Source organism: Panthera uncia (genome assembly GCF_023721935.1).
Source record: "Panthera uncia isolate 11264 chromosome A1 unlocalized genomic scaffold, Puncia_PCG_1.0 HiC_scaffold_16, whole genome shotgun sequence".
NCBI classification, from domain to species: Eukaryota; Metazoa; Chordata; class Mammalia; order Carnivora; family Felidae; genus Panthera; species Panthera uncia.
In genome coordinates this window covers 32,531,667-32,547,802 of record NW_026057576.1, presented here as the reverse complement: position 1 = coordinate 32,547,802, position 16,136 = coordinate 32,531,667, and the positions used below count along the sequence as shown (strand labels likewise).

Here is a 16,136-nt window from a genome sequence, read left to right as displayed (position 1 = left end):
AACAGCTTAAAAGTAGTAAATTATTTTAATTAAGAGCTTTTTAATTATTTTTTAATTGAATTGATGATTATGTATTGAACAGCTCTGCAGGTTACATATTTTAAATAACTATAATGAAATGGGTAGCATACTGTTTACATGAATGCTTAGCTTATGCTTCCTCAATATATGCATAAAAATTTCATACCACCTACATGAAATAGATTCTGAGATTTTGAGAAAAGTTTTGTAGTTGGGTTATTATTATTATTATACACATTGATAATTGCCCATGGTGATTTTCTTTTTGCAATATCAGATGGCAACTGGTTGGTACCAAAGTGATTAAATCATAAAATTATATATTAACAAATACAAATAAATGTAATCCCCACATTACTATTTATGGCTTATAATTTCATTTCATTAAAAATGTCATATAGAAAAAAGGATCACATTAGTTACTTAATAATTTGCTAGAGCTGTGTGATTCTTAAAGCCTTAACAAAGAGACATAATATTTGAATTGTGTGGTTTTAATACTGTATAAAGCACTTCAAGGAATAAGACAAAAGATAAAAGATATGCTCTTACCAACAGCATTTGTTCTTGATATACAGTATACATCTATATACTATATATCTATATACTGTATACTATATACTGTATATATGTATATCTATATACTATAAATATCTATATACTGTATATCATATACTGTATATCAAGAACAAATATATTAATGCACTTATATATACACATATATATGTGTGTGTTATATATATATTTCTAGAGAGAGAGAGAGATACAAACAAATTCAGAACTTATGTCACTATCAATAGAATTGTATAGGAATTTTCATTATAGTTATTACAAAGGTAAAAATTATACATAAAATTATCAAAACATGCCACCTTCAAATAAATTGTTTACCAGCATGTTTATATGAATAATATCTTCAGCTTTGGCCTCCCTCATTTCTAGGTTTGAATCTAAACTCCAGCTCATGACTGATTAATGATTATAGGATTACCAAGAATCCGTATTTTTTGAGTGCTTTCTATGTATTACAAACCATCTTAGGTTCTCCCGACTACAGAAACAAGCAAACGTATATGGTCTCTGTCTTCCAATATTCTTCTATTTAAGTTGCTTTGTGATAAATTAGCTTTGCTAAGAGAGACTTATAACACTGAACCAGAGTTTTAAAACTGTTTAGACTTACTAATATTCATCATTTTGTGTGTAGATCAATTAGATCTTTATAGAAACAAAGTTTACATAGCACAACCAAAGAAGGAATGAATGAAAATAGGTAGGGTGTTAAATCTGTTAGTCTTCCAGTTTCTCTTATGCATTAAGTAGCTTTAGGATCAAGCATAGAAGAAAAATATTTTCGTTGACTTCTGCTGATTACACAGCATTTTATAGTTCAGAGAAGGTGCTTTTCTTTTTACCTCCCGACCTGTCCTGCTTTCTCCGACACTGCCAAATGGTCTTACTACCATTTACTTCAAACTTAACCAGCCAACAGAGGAGTGTGATGGGAAATATTTTCTACCCCTTCGCTAAAACGTTACATGTCAACTTTTCACCTAAGGCAAAATTTAATGGCTGACTTGTGGATCTTTATTTCTAGAGATTTACTATGGAAACACTGACATAACCTTTAACCAGAGCAAACAGAGCCGCTCTAATAAGCAGGTAACACCAAACCTAAAAATGCAGGAAGAACAGAAAGATCCTGGCAGGAATTAATCTGCCATTTTCACACATCTGCCCGAGGGAGGTATTGTAATTGCAAAAATTTACTCTAAGACTGCTGAGACTCATAGTAATTATGTTTCTTTCTTTTTTTTAATAGAAATAGCCACAGGTGGTAACAAATTGGGTTTTGAGATGGGGAACTAGGCATGCATTCTAACCCAAATTACTATGTAATTGTCTTGATTATAAAAAAAAAATCGTAAAAAGTCTATTGCTCAAAATCAGAAAAAAAAAATTCTTAAATGCATTCACTGTCTTTTAGTTCTTTTAGTTTCTCTCCACTTAGGCATATAGCCTCATTTGTTGTTACTGGCACATCTGATCAGGGCCACACTGTAGAATAGGCTTTTGCCAACAACCCTTATAAATTCCTCCGACTGGGATTTAATAGGATAGTTCACTTATTTCCTGTCTTATTATCATCTAGAGATAAATACTAGCTTTCCTAGAAGGTCAGGATCTGGAAACGTAGCTAATAATTACAATTATCAATGCATCTGCCAATACTAAAAGTGCAAAGTTATAGACTTTTTATTTCAATCTATGTGTTGTATTAAAATGCTATTTTTCATACACACAGGCACACACGCACACACACACACACACACACACACTCGATAATCTTCTTACTCTACAACAATTCATGCATTAGTACCAACATATTATCATTGTTTTTTTTTTTAAATTGCAAACAAGGCATACCGTGCCAAGTAAGAGTCAATTGTCAAGTGTATCGCCAAACTTTCTTAATCAGAAAATTCTTATTAAATCAACTACGATTAAAATAAGAGATTAGGCACTGGCTTAAAACAAAACACAAATTCATTAATGTGACAGCAGGTCACACAAAGCTTAAAATAATAATAAAAATAAAGCAATCAAGTATCTTGCCTTGAAATTATATAAATTATAGATTTTATAGAAATTATATAAATTCTATGTAACCTTTAATTCTATTTTAATGATAATGATAATAAAGATAAATGATTGATTTCTTGTTTATTTTTCATGACTTATAGATCCTCTTATTCACCTTCTTAATGCAATAAGTTGATTCGGGATAAACTACTTTAAAATAGATACAAAACTGCAAAAGTGAAATAGAAAGCAAGACTTTGTGCCCCAAGAAGACACCACAATAGAATTCACCAATATTTAGACAATATCCTGGATTTTGCTGAGGAACCATGGAAATCAAATTATTTTTAAGGTTGTTTGGAAAGTTTCTACGACAAATATTTCCATAAAGATGTATCATTAAGTAATAATCAGGCTTGAGCTGGAAAATATCCCCTTTTGGAGCTAACTCCCTTTTTCCTCCAAACACTAAAAGAAAAAATGTTTTTTTCTTAGTAAATTTTGCTGAGATTTTAAGTATGTTATGTCTCAAACATTCTATTTCCTTATCGTGATCTCATCTACTGAAATGGAGATATTGGCAAAAAGCACATGCTGGCCACTTTACACTCTGGTAACATAATGCTTCGCATGGTAATCATAGGTGAATTTCTTGTATAAGTATCAGTTTTGCATATGGAATTGCTCTGGTGAAATAGCAAAAAAATCTATTGAATGTTCAATCACAAAACAATCTCAGTATACTCTGATAAAATATGCTGTGTGAAAAATAAAATAAACAGCTTTAAGCAAGGCATTTATACTGGGGTCGGTGAATTGAAAAGTAACATATCTTGAGGGCAAAAACTATCATTTCAAAACTGATGCAAGTGTTCATACTGCAAATAAATATTTAAGAATTTATCTAAGACATTGATAGTGTAAAATTGGGCTATAGAAATAAGAAAGACATTTAAACCACTGTGACCATTTCTGCCTACAATAAAATACCTGTTGCATTTCTGCTTTATAAAAGTAAGCCACTGGAATTTAGGAAATATGTGTACATTTCAACTTGGGTTTTATTGAATGTGAGGGCATGGAAAGTCTAGGTATAATTGTAATCTAATCATTGCTCAGCAATATTAAAGATTCAGGAAGAAATACTGGAAAGAGGTATACCAATTGATGACTTATGTGTAAATCACATTTTTTAAAAGTCATCGCCAAGAAGAAAGAATATATCTTTCTGAAGAAAATATATCTAAAGAACCATACTTGTTAGAAAGAACTTATTTAAGGATACTAGGGTGGCTCAGTTGGTTAAGCATCTGACTCTTGACTTTGGCTCAGGTCATGATCTTATGGTTGGGTTCATGATACTGAACCCTGCATTGGGCTCCATGCTGACAGCACAGGGCCTGCTTGAGATTCTCTCTCTCTCCCTCTCTTTCTACCCCTCCCCCACTCGTTCTCTCTCTCTCTCTCTCTCTCTCTCTCAAAATAAATAAATAAAAACTTTTTAAAAAGTCACATTGTAAGTTTAATCTGTTATTTAATATATATATATATATATATGAACTTTTCTGACTATAAACTCATTATCTACAGTATGTATTAATATAATTTACAAACATGTAACCGATGTCTCTTAAAAACAGTATATATTTACAAAACACAAAGGCATAGCTTTGAAAACTTTAAATAGAGTTTTAATGCTCTCACTATCAAATTCTACAAAGGCTGCTTTTAGCTGATAAAGAGAGTAAATAAGAAATTGTCCTTTATATAGTCCCTTTAATGTGTTCCACTAATTAAAAATCAATCAGAAACATTACTTGTTTAAAAAATATTAAACATTGTTCATACAGGCTTACATGATTACTTTTATCTGCATCTTGCTCATTTTGCATCTAACATAACTATGGTTCTTGACTATATTATTGAACAGAAATATAAAGAAAAGAATACAAGTGTTTAAATATTTCAAAATGGCTTAAAAATGCATTTTAATACCATTAAATTATTTTAATATATTCTATTCCTCTAATCAAACCAAAGTCTATTTATGTAGATTAGCTACATCTAAAGTCTCATTTATCCAACCTGTATTTATCCTTTGATCACAAAGCTTGTTAACTTAAATGGTCTTTTATTGTTATGATTCATTTTCCCATAATTATGCTGTTTAACTGCCTTATTTTTTGAATAAATATATGCAAACGCGCCAATCATATTCAGCACAGTTATGCTAGATGTTCAATGAACTGTAAGAGCCATTTCACTACAATAAAACTGCCTGGAATAGATCCAGGGGAAGGCCGACAAATACTAGTAATCAGAATGTCAGTAGGACCAGAACAGATAGAAGTGTGTCACATGTATATCAATAGATTCTCTCAAACACTATCTGAAACCAATTTTACAGTCTATCGCTGGAAGAACTTTGTGCATACAAGTGAAAGAGGCCACCCACACAGTCACAGTTTTGCATCTGTATTTTTGTCCTTTTTTTTCCTTTACCTTAAAAATACTGAACTTGTACTTCTGCAGTAGCAAGGAAGCACAAGCAAACTTCTGCTTAGTCACAGCAGGGAAAGTTGATGTCATTAAGGACTTCTTTATTATAGATAATTTATTTCAGGAGACCAAAGGATAGCAATATATCACTGTCAAAGCTAGTGGTGAAAGCTATGACTAACTGTAAAATACCGTGTGCCACTGAAGGAAATTCTTGTCAACGTCTCCTTTACTAAAATAGGTTGACAATAGATTAGTGTAGGTCTGATGAACTTTGAAAGTGTTTTGTAGGTGGGTGGCAGAAGTCACAGTGTCTTCAAATTGATGGGTAAAATGAACTTCACGCCATTCTCTGACAAGTATGCAGTCATTGGTTAAAGGAATTCGGTACAAAAAAATAAATAACTAAAACCTTCCCTAATGACTTTGCTAAAATATGACTTTAAGATAATTCCCTGTGGGATTTATTAAACAGAAGTATCACTGAGGGGAATACATTATGGAGCAATGACTAATATCATAATTAGCAGGTGCATTTGTAAGAATTTACCCATTATTGAGTGTATTGCAAGACACCTCAGCATAAGGGGGTTAAGTTTTACTTCCTAACTGGCATGAACCCATTTAAGTGGCTTCATCTTCCTCCTGTGGTTGTTTCATTATCAGAGCTCAAGGTGTATATTCTCACAATGCCTCCAGCCATCCCACTATCGTCCTGGAAGACTCAGAACCTAGATGAATTTTTTTTCTCTTAATCTACATAAACTCCAACCTATTGTCCATGGAAGACCAGTAGTTCCTCAACTTCTCCTCTGTTCTAGAATGCCTGGCTCTAATGAACTTCAAAATGTTTGAAGTTTGAAAACGGTACAATCAAGTTTACATATATTTCCAAAGAAAAAATAAAGGTTGGTGCTCATCCTTAAAAAGAGGAGAGCTGCCTTTGAATTAAAAAATATATATAAAATGGGCTAATATTTGTGCTTGAGTATTTATATATATTATTTGGGAAATATAAAGACATATATACATGGATACACATAAATTTTGCCAAGAAGTTTTATTGTTCACATTTTCATAAATATAGCCAGAGCCAACCTTCACTGTAATAAGTACATGTAAACCTTTATTACTCTTAACATAAAATAGTTTCTTAATTTATACCTTTTATTTTTATAGATATATTTCTATTGCATTGTATTACATGAGCAGCACTAACTAAGTGCTGCTTAATAAGTAAAAAAACTTGAAACCTGACAGTGGTAGTGAAACATAAGAAAATATAAATATTATATTTGTAAATAGTATTAAATAATTATCTGGAGATTTTCAAAGTTTTTTTTATTTTAAAATATGTATATTTCTTAAGTCCCTTAGGAGAGATATTTGAGATTATTTAAAGGGTAACCAATTTATTTTAACCACATATATACATCTATATGCACTGTAAAATGCGAATAATGTATAACTTCAACTTTATTAAGAAAAGTTTCTAGAAATTACCTTCGTATTTATTTATTTTAATTTTTTTATGTGGCTTGAACAGTGTAGTCATAGGTGACAATGTTTTAAAAACTGGAAATTTTTTTGTGTGTGACTAAAAAATATGATCAAGCAATTGAGATTGGAATTTTAGGACATACTCTTTTATGCTCTGATAACTTTCATGATCACACACAGCCTTAAATAATATTAAGATGCCAAGAATAAAATTCAAAAATCTTCCATGTAGGCTTGAATATGATAATATTTATTGAAATTATAAAACTCACTCACAGAACTTAAGTAAAATTATAAACTCACTCATACACTCAATTATCTTACTCCTACATTTTAAAAAGACTGATGAATAATCATCTCAGTGTAAAAATGATGAAGTATTTTACGTGGCTGGAATTTTGGAAATTTTATTGAAAACTAAAAACTAATGGATGAAGAAGTTATTACCCATGAGTAGTTATATCAACCAACAGTAAAACTAAGATTATCAGGTTCCTAGCTCATATAGTTAAAAAACTTTTGTGTTTTCATTTATTATAAAATAAAGAAATGTACTCAAATTTACCATGGAGCTGAGATTTTCATGGGTGCACACAAAACTTACATGAAAACTAACAATATATTAAAAATGATAAAAATAATTTGAATTTTAAACTCTTCTGCAAAGAAACTCAAATCGCCTTGGTGGCTGATTTTTTTAATCAAGTATTTTATTTTTGTACTTTATACTATTTCAATATATGGTAGCATAGAAAAAATGTTTTATGATTGTGTACTCATGTTAATTTAAAGTAGAAATTTAAAGCTATCATCTATAAATTACAAAAAGAAAGACAAGTGGACAAGATACTCTTGGAGACATGCAGTAGGACAGAGACATCCCCTTCCTATCCAGCCCACCATTACCCTTATAAATAGAGATGTATATAATGTTTATGGAAATGAATGCATGTAACTAATCAAACTGTGTCCTCTTAGAACAACACTGCGGACAAATATCCTCAGAATTTTAAATGAAGAAAGAAATTGCTCACACTTTTCATGTTTGTTATTGAAATCACTGACATACTAGAATATGAAATTTTAGGATCATGGTCTTGGGAGCTCACTGGAGTTCCTATAGTCAAGAATCTCTTGTATTAGAGAAGTGGGACTAAAGGCAGACAACGGATAATGTTGCTAGTAAAGATATACTTTTTCTTTCACCTTTCATTCTAAAATACTGAGTTTATTGTCTATGCTTTGCTACTTTAGTCCTGGATGCTGCAATCTCATTTTTATATATTTGGATTGACTATATTCGCCATGTGTTTAATTCCTTTTTATTGAAAAGGCCATGCATATATATCAAAAGGATTTTCTCTTTCTAGCACAAAGAGCCTAAGGTCAATCCTAATGTGAATCTTTTGAAATTGAACTGTAAAACATCACGTGAGAATGTAGAATGTATTATTTTTTAAAATGTATTTTAGCAGATCTTATTCTGCTGGCTCAATATATTTTCTTTGAGATCATATTGAAATGCTTTCAGTAGTGCCATAGAAAAATCTGAAAACACAGATGTTCAAACAAAACTGGAAATTCTCCCAATAGTGAAGAAATCCCCAGTCTCTTCTCAGCCAGGCCTTCTTTGAAAACACCTGTTGAGAAGTTACCCTGAGACTGAACAAATAATTCTTGATAAGCCTCGATATGTAGTTACTCGTGACAATTAGCAATGATCTCTACTTGATTTTAGATTCTCATATTAACATATGAAATAATTCACATGGAAATTACTCCTATGAAAAGCACATTTATAAATTTGTATAACAATCTATTTGCCTTACCTCCCACAAAATCTGTGCTATTTTTCGAAATCTGTGTTATAGCTTTAAAATGAGTAAAATATTTCATTACAAGAATGTTGTATTATGATTCACATTATTGAGGCTATTTTAATCTCTAGTCTGTTATTTAAAACTTCATAGACTGACTTTACTTCACCTGAAAAACTTGGAGAAAACCTGAAATAAAACCCCTTTTCACAAACCACTGTTTCTACATATGGTTACATGTGTAACCAGCTTACCGGATTGTTTTGCATTCATTTTTAATAAAAATACTCTCATGCTCAAGAACCTACAGATCTCATCCTTAAAATTTTAGACCCTGAGACTCACACAATATCATTCGATACTTAAATGAATCTTAATTTAAGCTGTAATATGAGTCTTTTACATCTTGAAATATTTAAATTTCGTAACGCCCATCTTTACCAGTGTATTGCAAAACAATTACAAAATACTGTCATTCCATCAATGAAAATACCCGGCGTGCCTTCTAAACAGCACGAAATTGCTGGGAAGTAAAGGTAAACGAGACCTAGCAGCTGTTCGTCCCAGTACACTCTGTGGATTAAAATACTACCTTCAGAAATACGCGTGAGATTAGCAGTGTGCTTCCTTAGCAGGCTGTGTTAAATGCACACACTAATAAATACACTCTGAAACAAGATTATGGATACCTGAACACTTCAATTTAAGCATGTCACTTCAGCACAAAGTGTTTGCAGTGCACTAGTTTAAAAAGAAAGAAAAAAAGGAGGGTCACTATAGTTAATTTACTCTGTTCTCTATAATAGGCATTGAGGAAAGCCTGATATATTTAGGAGGAAGTTAACATATTAGGAACTTACAAAGCGTTCTTTATAAGACTGTAAAAACTCAGCAGAAAAAAAGAGAAAGAGAGACTGCCTGTTTTAACAGTTTATAGCAAGGATATTTCTAGGGCGGAAACAATATGGGAAATCGAGTCACCTTGGAAAAAAATGTCAAGAACTTAAAACTGAAACTTTTTCTGGGTTTTCATGGCATGGACTAAAATTCTAGAAAAAGGGAATGGCAAGAAGTGTGCCCTTTGTTTTACTTTTAAATTATCTGTCTCTTTCCCTGCATGTACGAGATTTTCTTTGGCTTAAGTTTTACTGCTAGTAGGAATCATCACCATCATCCATTCCTCAAGCAATGAACATCTTAAAGAACAGCATGGTGTAAATACAGTATAGGCATCCCTGTTCTTCAAAACCTTCTGGATACTTCCATCCAAATTCATTTCTCACTAATCTGACCAAGGAATCAGGCTTGCTGATAATTCTACTGTACCAACTTCATTGTTACTGGAACCTAAATAAGAATTCAACTACCAGCACCTGGAATGGAAGATTAAGCATTAACCCTCTGTGATAACTTTACAATTGTCAATGACAAGAATATAAGGTATATAACGTGTGTATACATAAAATGATTGCAGAGGATGTATGACTATATATTTTAACATACCTCCCTAAGGAGATTATCATAAATAAGTTTTACACAGTCACGGGAGACTTTCATAGAAACCACAATATTTTCCAAGGGGGATATTTTTCGTTCAGTCTTATATAGACATCAAAAAATCATAATAAATGGTATATAGTAGACACTGTAAAAAGTGGGATTTAATACTACAATCAATACTTTAGTATTCAGTAGCATCGATTACAAGAGTCTGCTTTACAAGGACATTAACTATCATAAGAAAATATGTTTTGCCAACTTTTAGCATTTGTCACACTTATCATGTTAGAAAAGATAAGGTTGTGATATTTTACTATTCATTTTAGTAATAAAAACATTACTGAGTCAAGTGTCATTAAAGGGTATTTGCTTTTCAAAGCATAAAATTATGAACAAATTAACTTCATTTGCCCCAAACTAATCTTCCTCCCAAAGTGTCACTTTTAGTTAAACTCAATTTTGAATTTCAAGTAGTGCCCATCCAGAGTAATTTGTGGCAACATGCGTTTATAATAAGCAAGAATTAAGTTTTTCCTGTGACACAACTTAATAGTTGATAAAAGAAGTTAGGCAAAGTATAGTTACCTGCTATTGTTAGAATCTATGATGGGTCCGTCATTTAGGGTTTTGAAAAAATACATCAGTAACTTTGGATTATACAATCTAAAATATATTAAAGATCACTTAAAAATACTGAAAATACACAGTATGCAGACTACATGTATTTTTGGTGCATCAAGTGCCTTTAATGCCAACTTTGCCTCCTGTTTTCAACCGTGTAAAATGAGTCTGTGACTCTTGGGTATACTCTGTTGCTTTCTCAATGAAATAGATCGGGAAAACTCCAGGACAAAATAATTATAAACTTTTCATCGACAGTTACTGGTCATGATCCAGAGCCTACCTCAACTCGAATTTTTGACAGAGCTTCAGAGCAAAATTGGCATATTAAAAGTTTAAAGCACACTAAGGCGTCAGGCTGCAGTTTCCGCTGAAGAAAAAAGTATGACTCATGTTCTTTAAAACACTTTTTAATATGTAAAACTGACTTTTGGGGGGGGGGAGGAGTGAAAACTTAGCTCAGATTCAGGCTCTGGAATTCTGAGCAGTTGCTATTTTGTACTTGAAGAAGAAGTTAACTTCTGAATATTGGAGCGTACATTCTCTCATTGTTGGTGTCCGATTTTTAAATAGAATTCAAAAGCAAATTTCACTAAAACATGTTTTTTTTTTTTTTTTACTCTAGGAAGCCTTTGTTACTGAGAGAAATGTAGAGCAGCGAATAAAAAATAAACTCTAAATCCTGAACACTGCTAACATTTTTAAACCTATAAAAATAATCTTTAAAATACAACCGAAGTAAGACATTCACATCTTTGAGATTTTAAACTAGGAACATGGGAGGGGCTATGTACAGGGGATGTCGTGCACGGAGTGGCAAAAGCGGGAAGCATCTTCATTTAAAAATTTCCCCCTCACTGCTGCTGGCAGTGCGGCTTGTCCTGTTCCAAAGGTTTCAGGACAGCTCCAAAATCAGCAATAAAGTCAAGTCCGAGTTATGCTAACAGCCTCTTACCTGAATTATGGACATCCGAGTGGCAGGGGTCTCGCTTGCATTAGTTCCTTGTCCCGTGAAGCTGGTGTGGCAGCCCGCGTGCCCCTGAGGAACAGTCAGGTTGTTGGAGGCCGGTTTGAGATACATCACCTCCGACCGGGGCGAGCTGAGGGGCAGGCGGGTCTGGTAGTCGAAGTACATAGGGGAGGTGGCCAGGGAGGGGCTGCTCACCACGTTCATGACGTTCATGGCGTTCCTCTCTTCCACCTCGCTCTGCACCAGCATGATATCATTTTTGTTGATCTTTTTCTTCTTGCCCTTGCCCCCGCCCAGCTGCGGGTGGCTGTACTCGGCGATACGGCAGTTGTAAGTGCGAATCTCCTTGTTCTCGCGCTTGCACTTGACGGCAATGGTGATCATGGCCGCTAGGAGAATGATGGAGATAGTGCTTAGAGTCACGATGAGCGGCAGCGACATGTCCCAGTGGTGCTGCTCGCCGTTGACCCGAGGAACCCCTTCGGGCAAGGAGCCGCTCACCGAGCGGATGATAAGCTTGGCCACCGCGGACAGGGTGGGCTTCCCGTGGTCCGTCACCTTCACTACCAGCTCCACCACTGGCGTCACGTCCTCCCAGAAGGGGTGCAGCGTGCGGATCTCGCCGCTGGAGGGATCGATTTCAAACAGGTGGTCGTCGTTACCATCTACGATCTCGTAGGTGAGGCGCCCACTCTCGCCGAAGTCGCTGTCAAGGGCGCGCACGGTGCTCACCAGGTAGCCCAGGCCGGCGTTGCGCGGCACCTGCAGCTCAGCGGTGTCGTTCTGCAGCGTGGGCAGCACGATCACCGGCGCGTTGTCGTTCACGTCTAGCACGGTCACCCTCACCGTTGCGTTGCTCTCCAAGTGCGCGGGCGCCCCCGAGTCCTTCGCGAGCACCTTGAACTCAAAAGCCTTGGTCTGCTCGTAGTTAAAAGAGCGCAGGGCGTAGATGGCCCCGTTGGTGGGGTTCACAGACACATAGGTGTAGATGGACACGTCGCCGATGTGCGAGGGCAGGATGGAGTAGGACACTGTGCCGTTTTGGCCCAGGTCGGGGTCCTGCGCGAGCACTGAGCCCAGGTACTCTCCTGGGATGTTGTTTTCGTGCACCTGCAGCACATACAGTCCCTTGGTGAAACGAGGAGGGTTGTCGTTCTCGTCCAGAATCTTGACAGCAAACGACTTGGTGGAGTTGAGTGGAGGCGAGCCCCCGTCCCGCGCCACGATTGTCACGTTGTACTCGTCCTGTGTCTCGCGGTCCAGCGGGCGGTCGGTCACCACCGTGTAGAAGTTGTCGTAGTTCTCCTCAAGCTTGAAGGGCACCGAACCTCCGGGCCCGCCCAAGCCGCCGCCGCCGCCCGTCCCGCCTCCGCCCAGTACCCTGCACTGCAGCTGCCCGTTCTTGCCCGAGTCCCGGTCAGTGACCCGCACTAGGGCGATGACGGTGCCGGGCGGGGCGGCCTCGCTCAGCGCCCCCTGGCGCACGGAGACGAAACCGATGGACGGCGCGTTGTCATTGCGGTCGATGAGCTTGACAGTGACCTTGCAGTGGGCTGGGATGGGGTTGGGCCCCAAGTCTCGGGCCTGCACGTCGATCTCCAGCATCCCATTCTCCTCATAGTCCAGGTTGCCCTTGACACGGATCAGGCCGGTCTTAGGATCGATGGAGAAAAGCTCTCTCACGCGGTCAGGCACATAACTGCTGAAGGAGTAGAGCACTTCGCCATTGGGACCCTCGTCGGCGTCGGTGGCGTTCAGATCAATGACCACGGTGCCCAGCGGGGCATTCTCTGGCAGCTCCACCAGGTAGGAAGGCGCCTCGAAGACCGGGCTGTTGTCGTTAGAGTCGATCACCTTCACGTTGATTTGCACGGTGGCGGATCTCGGCGGCTCGCCGCCGTCCAGGGCGGTCAGCACAAGCGTGTGGTGGTTCTGCTGCTCGCGGTCCAGCGCCTTCTGGATAACCAGCTCAGGGAACTTGGTACCGTCGCCGCGGGACTTGACGTCCAGCGCGAAGAGCCCGTGGTCGTCGCGCGTGAGCAGATAGGTGCGGAGCCCGTTCTCGCCGGCGTCGGGGTCATGTGCACTGGTGAGAGGGAAGCGGGTGCCGGGGGCAGCGTTCTCCGAGATGTCCATCTCGATCTGGTCCGAGGGGAAGGAGGGGGCATTGTCGTTGATGTCCTTGATCTCCACCTTGATCATGCAGATCTCCTTGTCGTTGGCGAACACCTCGAGGGACAGCTGGCACTTGGCATTGTGGCGGCACAGGGACTCACGGTCGATGCGCTGCTTGGTGTAGAGGAGCCCGCTGTCAGCGTCCACGTCCAGCAGGTGCGGCGCTGAGTTCTCCAGCACCCGGTAGCTACCCGACTTGCTTCGCCCGCCGCCGCCAACGCCGCCGCCGCCGCCGCCGCCGCCGCCGCCGCGCTCTGCGGGCGGAAGCCCTGGCTGCAGTCGAGCATCCTTGCCGATGTTGCCGATCACCGTGCCGGCCCCTTGCTCCTCCGGCACCGAGTAGTTGAGGTTTTTGAGCGTCAGGGCAGGGGCCCACAGGAGGAAACAGCAACAGATGGAAAGGTACATCCCAGACCGGTGGGGTGGGGGCAGGAGCAGCCGAACTGGAGGGGCGAGCGAGTGGGTGCGCGCCAGCCTGGGGCTCCGGCGCGGCGTGCGCGCGCGACACGAGCCACAAGTCTGTGGGTCCTTCCTTCCCTCTGCTCCGGGGCTGCGGCACCGGGCGGTCTCCTTATTCCGTTCAAGTTCCCCGAACCTGTTGATCTACAGCATCCGCACCGGGCGAGAAGCGGCGGCGCAGCCAAGCTGCAGGGGCGCGGAGCAAGGCGGCGGCTCCCTGCGGCTGGGGGGCGAGCCCGGGGCTTTGTCTGTTCCGCCGGGACTTGGGGCCACTCGAAGTTGAGCGATGAGGCCGGCGATAAGACGGAAATCGCGTTTAGAAGGGGTGGTCGAGAATCCTTAGCTTTTGCTGGCTCCCGCCAGGGCGCTGCAAATCCACTCCCGCGGCAGCCGCCGGAATACTCTTCACCTCGGGTGGGGGAGGCAGCGGGGAGGTGTGTCTTCAGGCAGATGGGAAAGTGAAATCCTTACTTGTTTCTCGTCTCCTGTGATGAAACTGGTGGGGACGCGGAGCCACGGAGACAGAGTCAGATAGATTTTGAAGCTTCGCCGGAGCCCTGGGAAATGTCTGCTGGCTTCGCGGGCTGTTGGGTTTTCAGGCAGTGTTTTGCTGCATTTAGAGATCTAATCTTGCATTGCTGGCGGAGGCAGAGGCGGCGGCGGACTGCATCTCCCAGCCAAGCGTATTTTCTCTCTCTCTCTCTCTCTCTCTCTCTCTCTCTCTCTCTCTCTCTCTCTGTCTCCTTTCCGAGCAGCCGAAGGGAGGGGAGGAAATGCAGCGCAAAGAACTAGTGTCCCGATTTGTAGTTTCCTCCCTCCACCACGCTCCTCCCTCTCTTCCTCGGAAAAGGCTCTCCCCGGAAAGCCACAGCCTGATCGGCGTTTGTGGTGTGAGTCCGTTGGGAGGGGGGTGGGGGGCGGATATATAGCTCTATCTCCGCCTCTGTTCGTGGAACACACACTCTGTGGTTTCTCTACGCCGAGCCAGGAGCCGCCGCTACCATCCCATTCTCTCCCCGAGAGCGAGGACTTGTCTCGACGCAGTTTAATTCCAGTTTGCTTTTCTTCCCAGGCGAGAGGAAATCAACAGGCAACTCATGGTTGGATGTGCCGATCTGGAGGGGGAGGGGGAGGCGGAATAAAAAGGAAGGGGGAGCCACCCTCCCAGGGCTCGCACACACACTCTCCCTGTCTCTCTCGCTAGAAGGGAAACAGTCTCTGCATTCACAGGGCTGGGCTGTCAAGTGCCTCTCTTTTCTTTCTATTCAGCATCTCCTTCCAATGGCCCTGCCTCCCAGTCCTCTTCATCTAGAAAGGAAAACCTTGGCAAGGAATAAAAGTGGTGGATATTCGAAGCGAATAAAGTGCGGGTTTTTTTTTTTTTTCCTTCCCGTCAATTTTTTTTTTTTTTTTTTTTTTTTTTTTTTTTTTTTAATAGTAGGAGTGGGCTGGATGAAAGAGCCACATCAAGGTTTGGCGTGATGCGTTCTGCAGTCTCGCTGTCACAGTCTCTCTGGGCGGCTCGAGGAGGGCAGGGAGGGGGCGAGGCGCTGCGGCCGCGGCGGTCCAGCCAGGGGCGCCCACCGCCTCCCCCGAGAGCTCCCTCTCTGCGAGGGGATGTTAGGCACGGGTCTGTCTACACATCATCTCGGGTTCTCGAGGCGCCTCGACGCACGGGAATGACACATCCAGAAATGCAGGTGTTGCGATCTGCCCGATGAGTCACAAGCAGTGGAACGAATCGTATTCACTCTCGCCTCATGGTCCTCCCTTCACAGACATTAGTTGCGGCTTCTTCCTCCCGCTTTCTCTGACTCACTCTATGGAAAGAAAAGCCAGATCCACGTTTTGGAGGAAAAGAAAAAAAAAAAAAAAAGCGAGAGAGAAGGGAGGGAGGGAAGGAGGAAGGTGTAGCTGAATCCAGCAGCACTTTTACTCTACCTCTTTCTGCCGGGGTCCGAGGCTCTGGAAAACAAGACGTCTGTTTTGCT

At 40.1% G+C, this 16,136-nt stretch overlaps 1 protein-coding gene across 1 annotated transcript in view; it reads right to left on the bottom strand.

Annotated features, from left to right (window-relative positions):
- PCDH17 (protocadherin 17) overlaps nt 1–15,524 on the bottom strand; it is a 98,977-nt gene extending 83,453 nt beyond the window's left edge. The window contains exon 1 of the mRNA XM_049647033.1: nt 11,497–15,524. Coding sequence (XP_049502990.1) covers nt 11,497–14,094 — 2,598 coding nt within the window. The 5' untranslated portion in view covers nt 14,095–15,524. The remainder of the gene's footprint in view (nt 1–11,496) is intronic.
- Nucleotides 15,525–16,136: the final 612 nt, after the last annotated feature.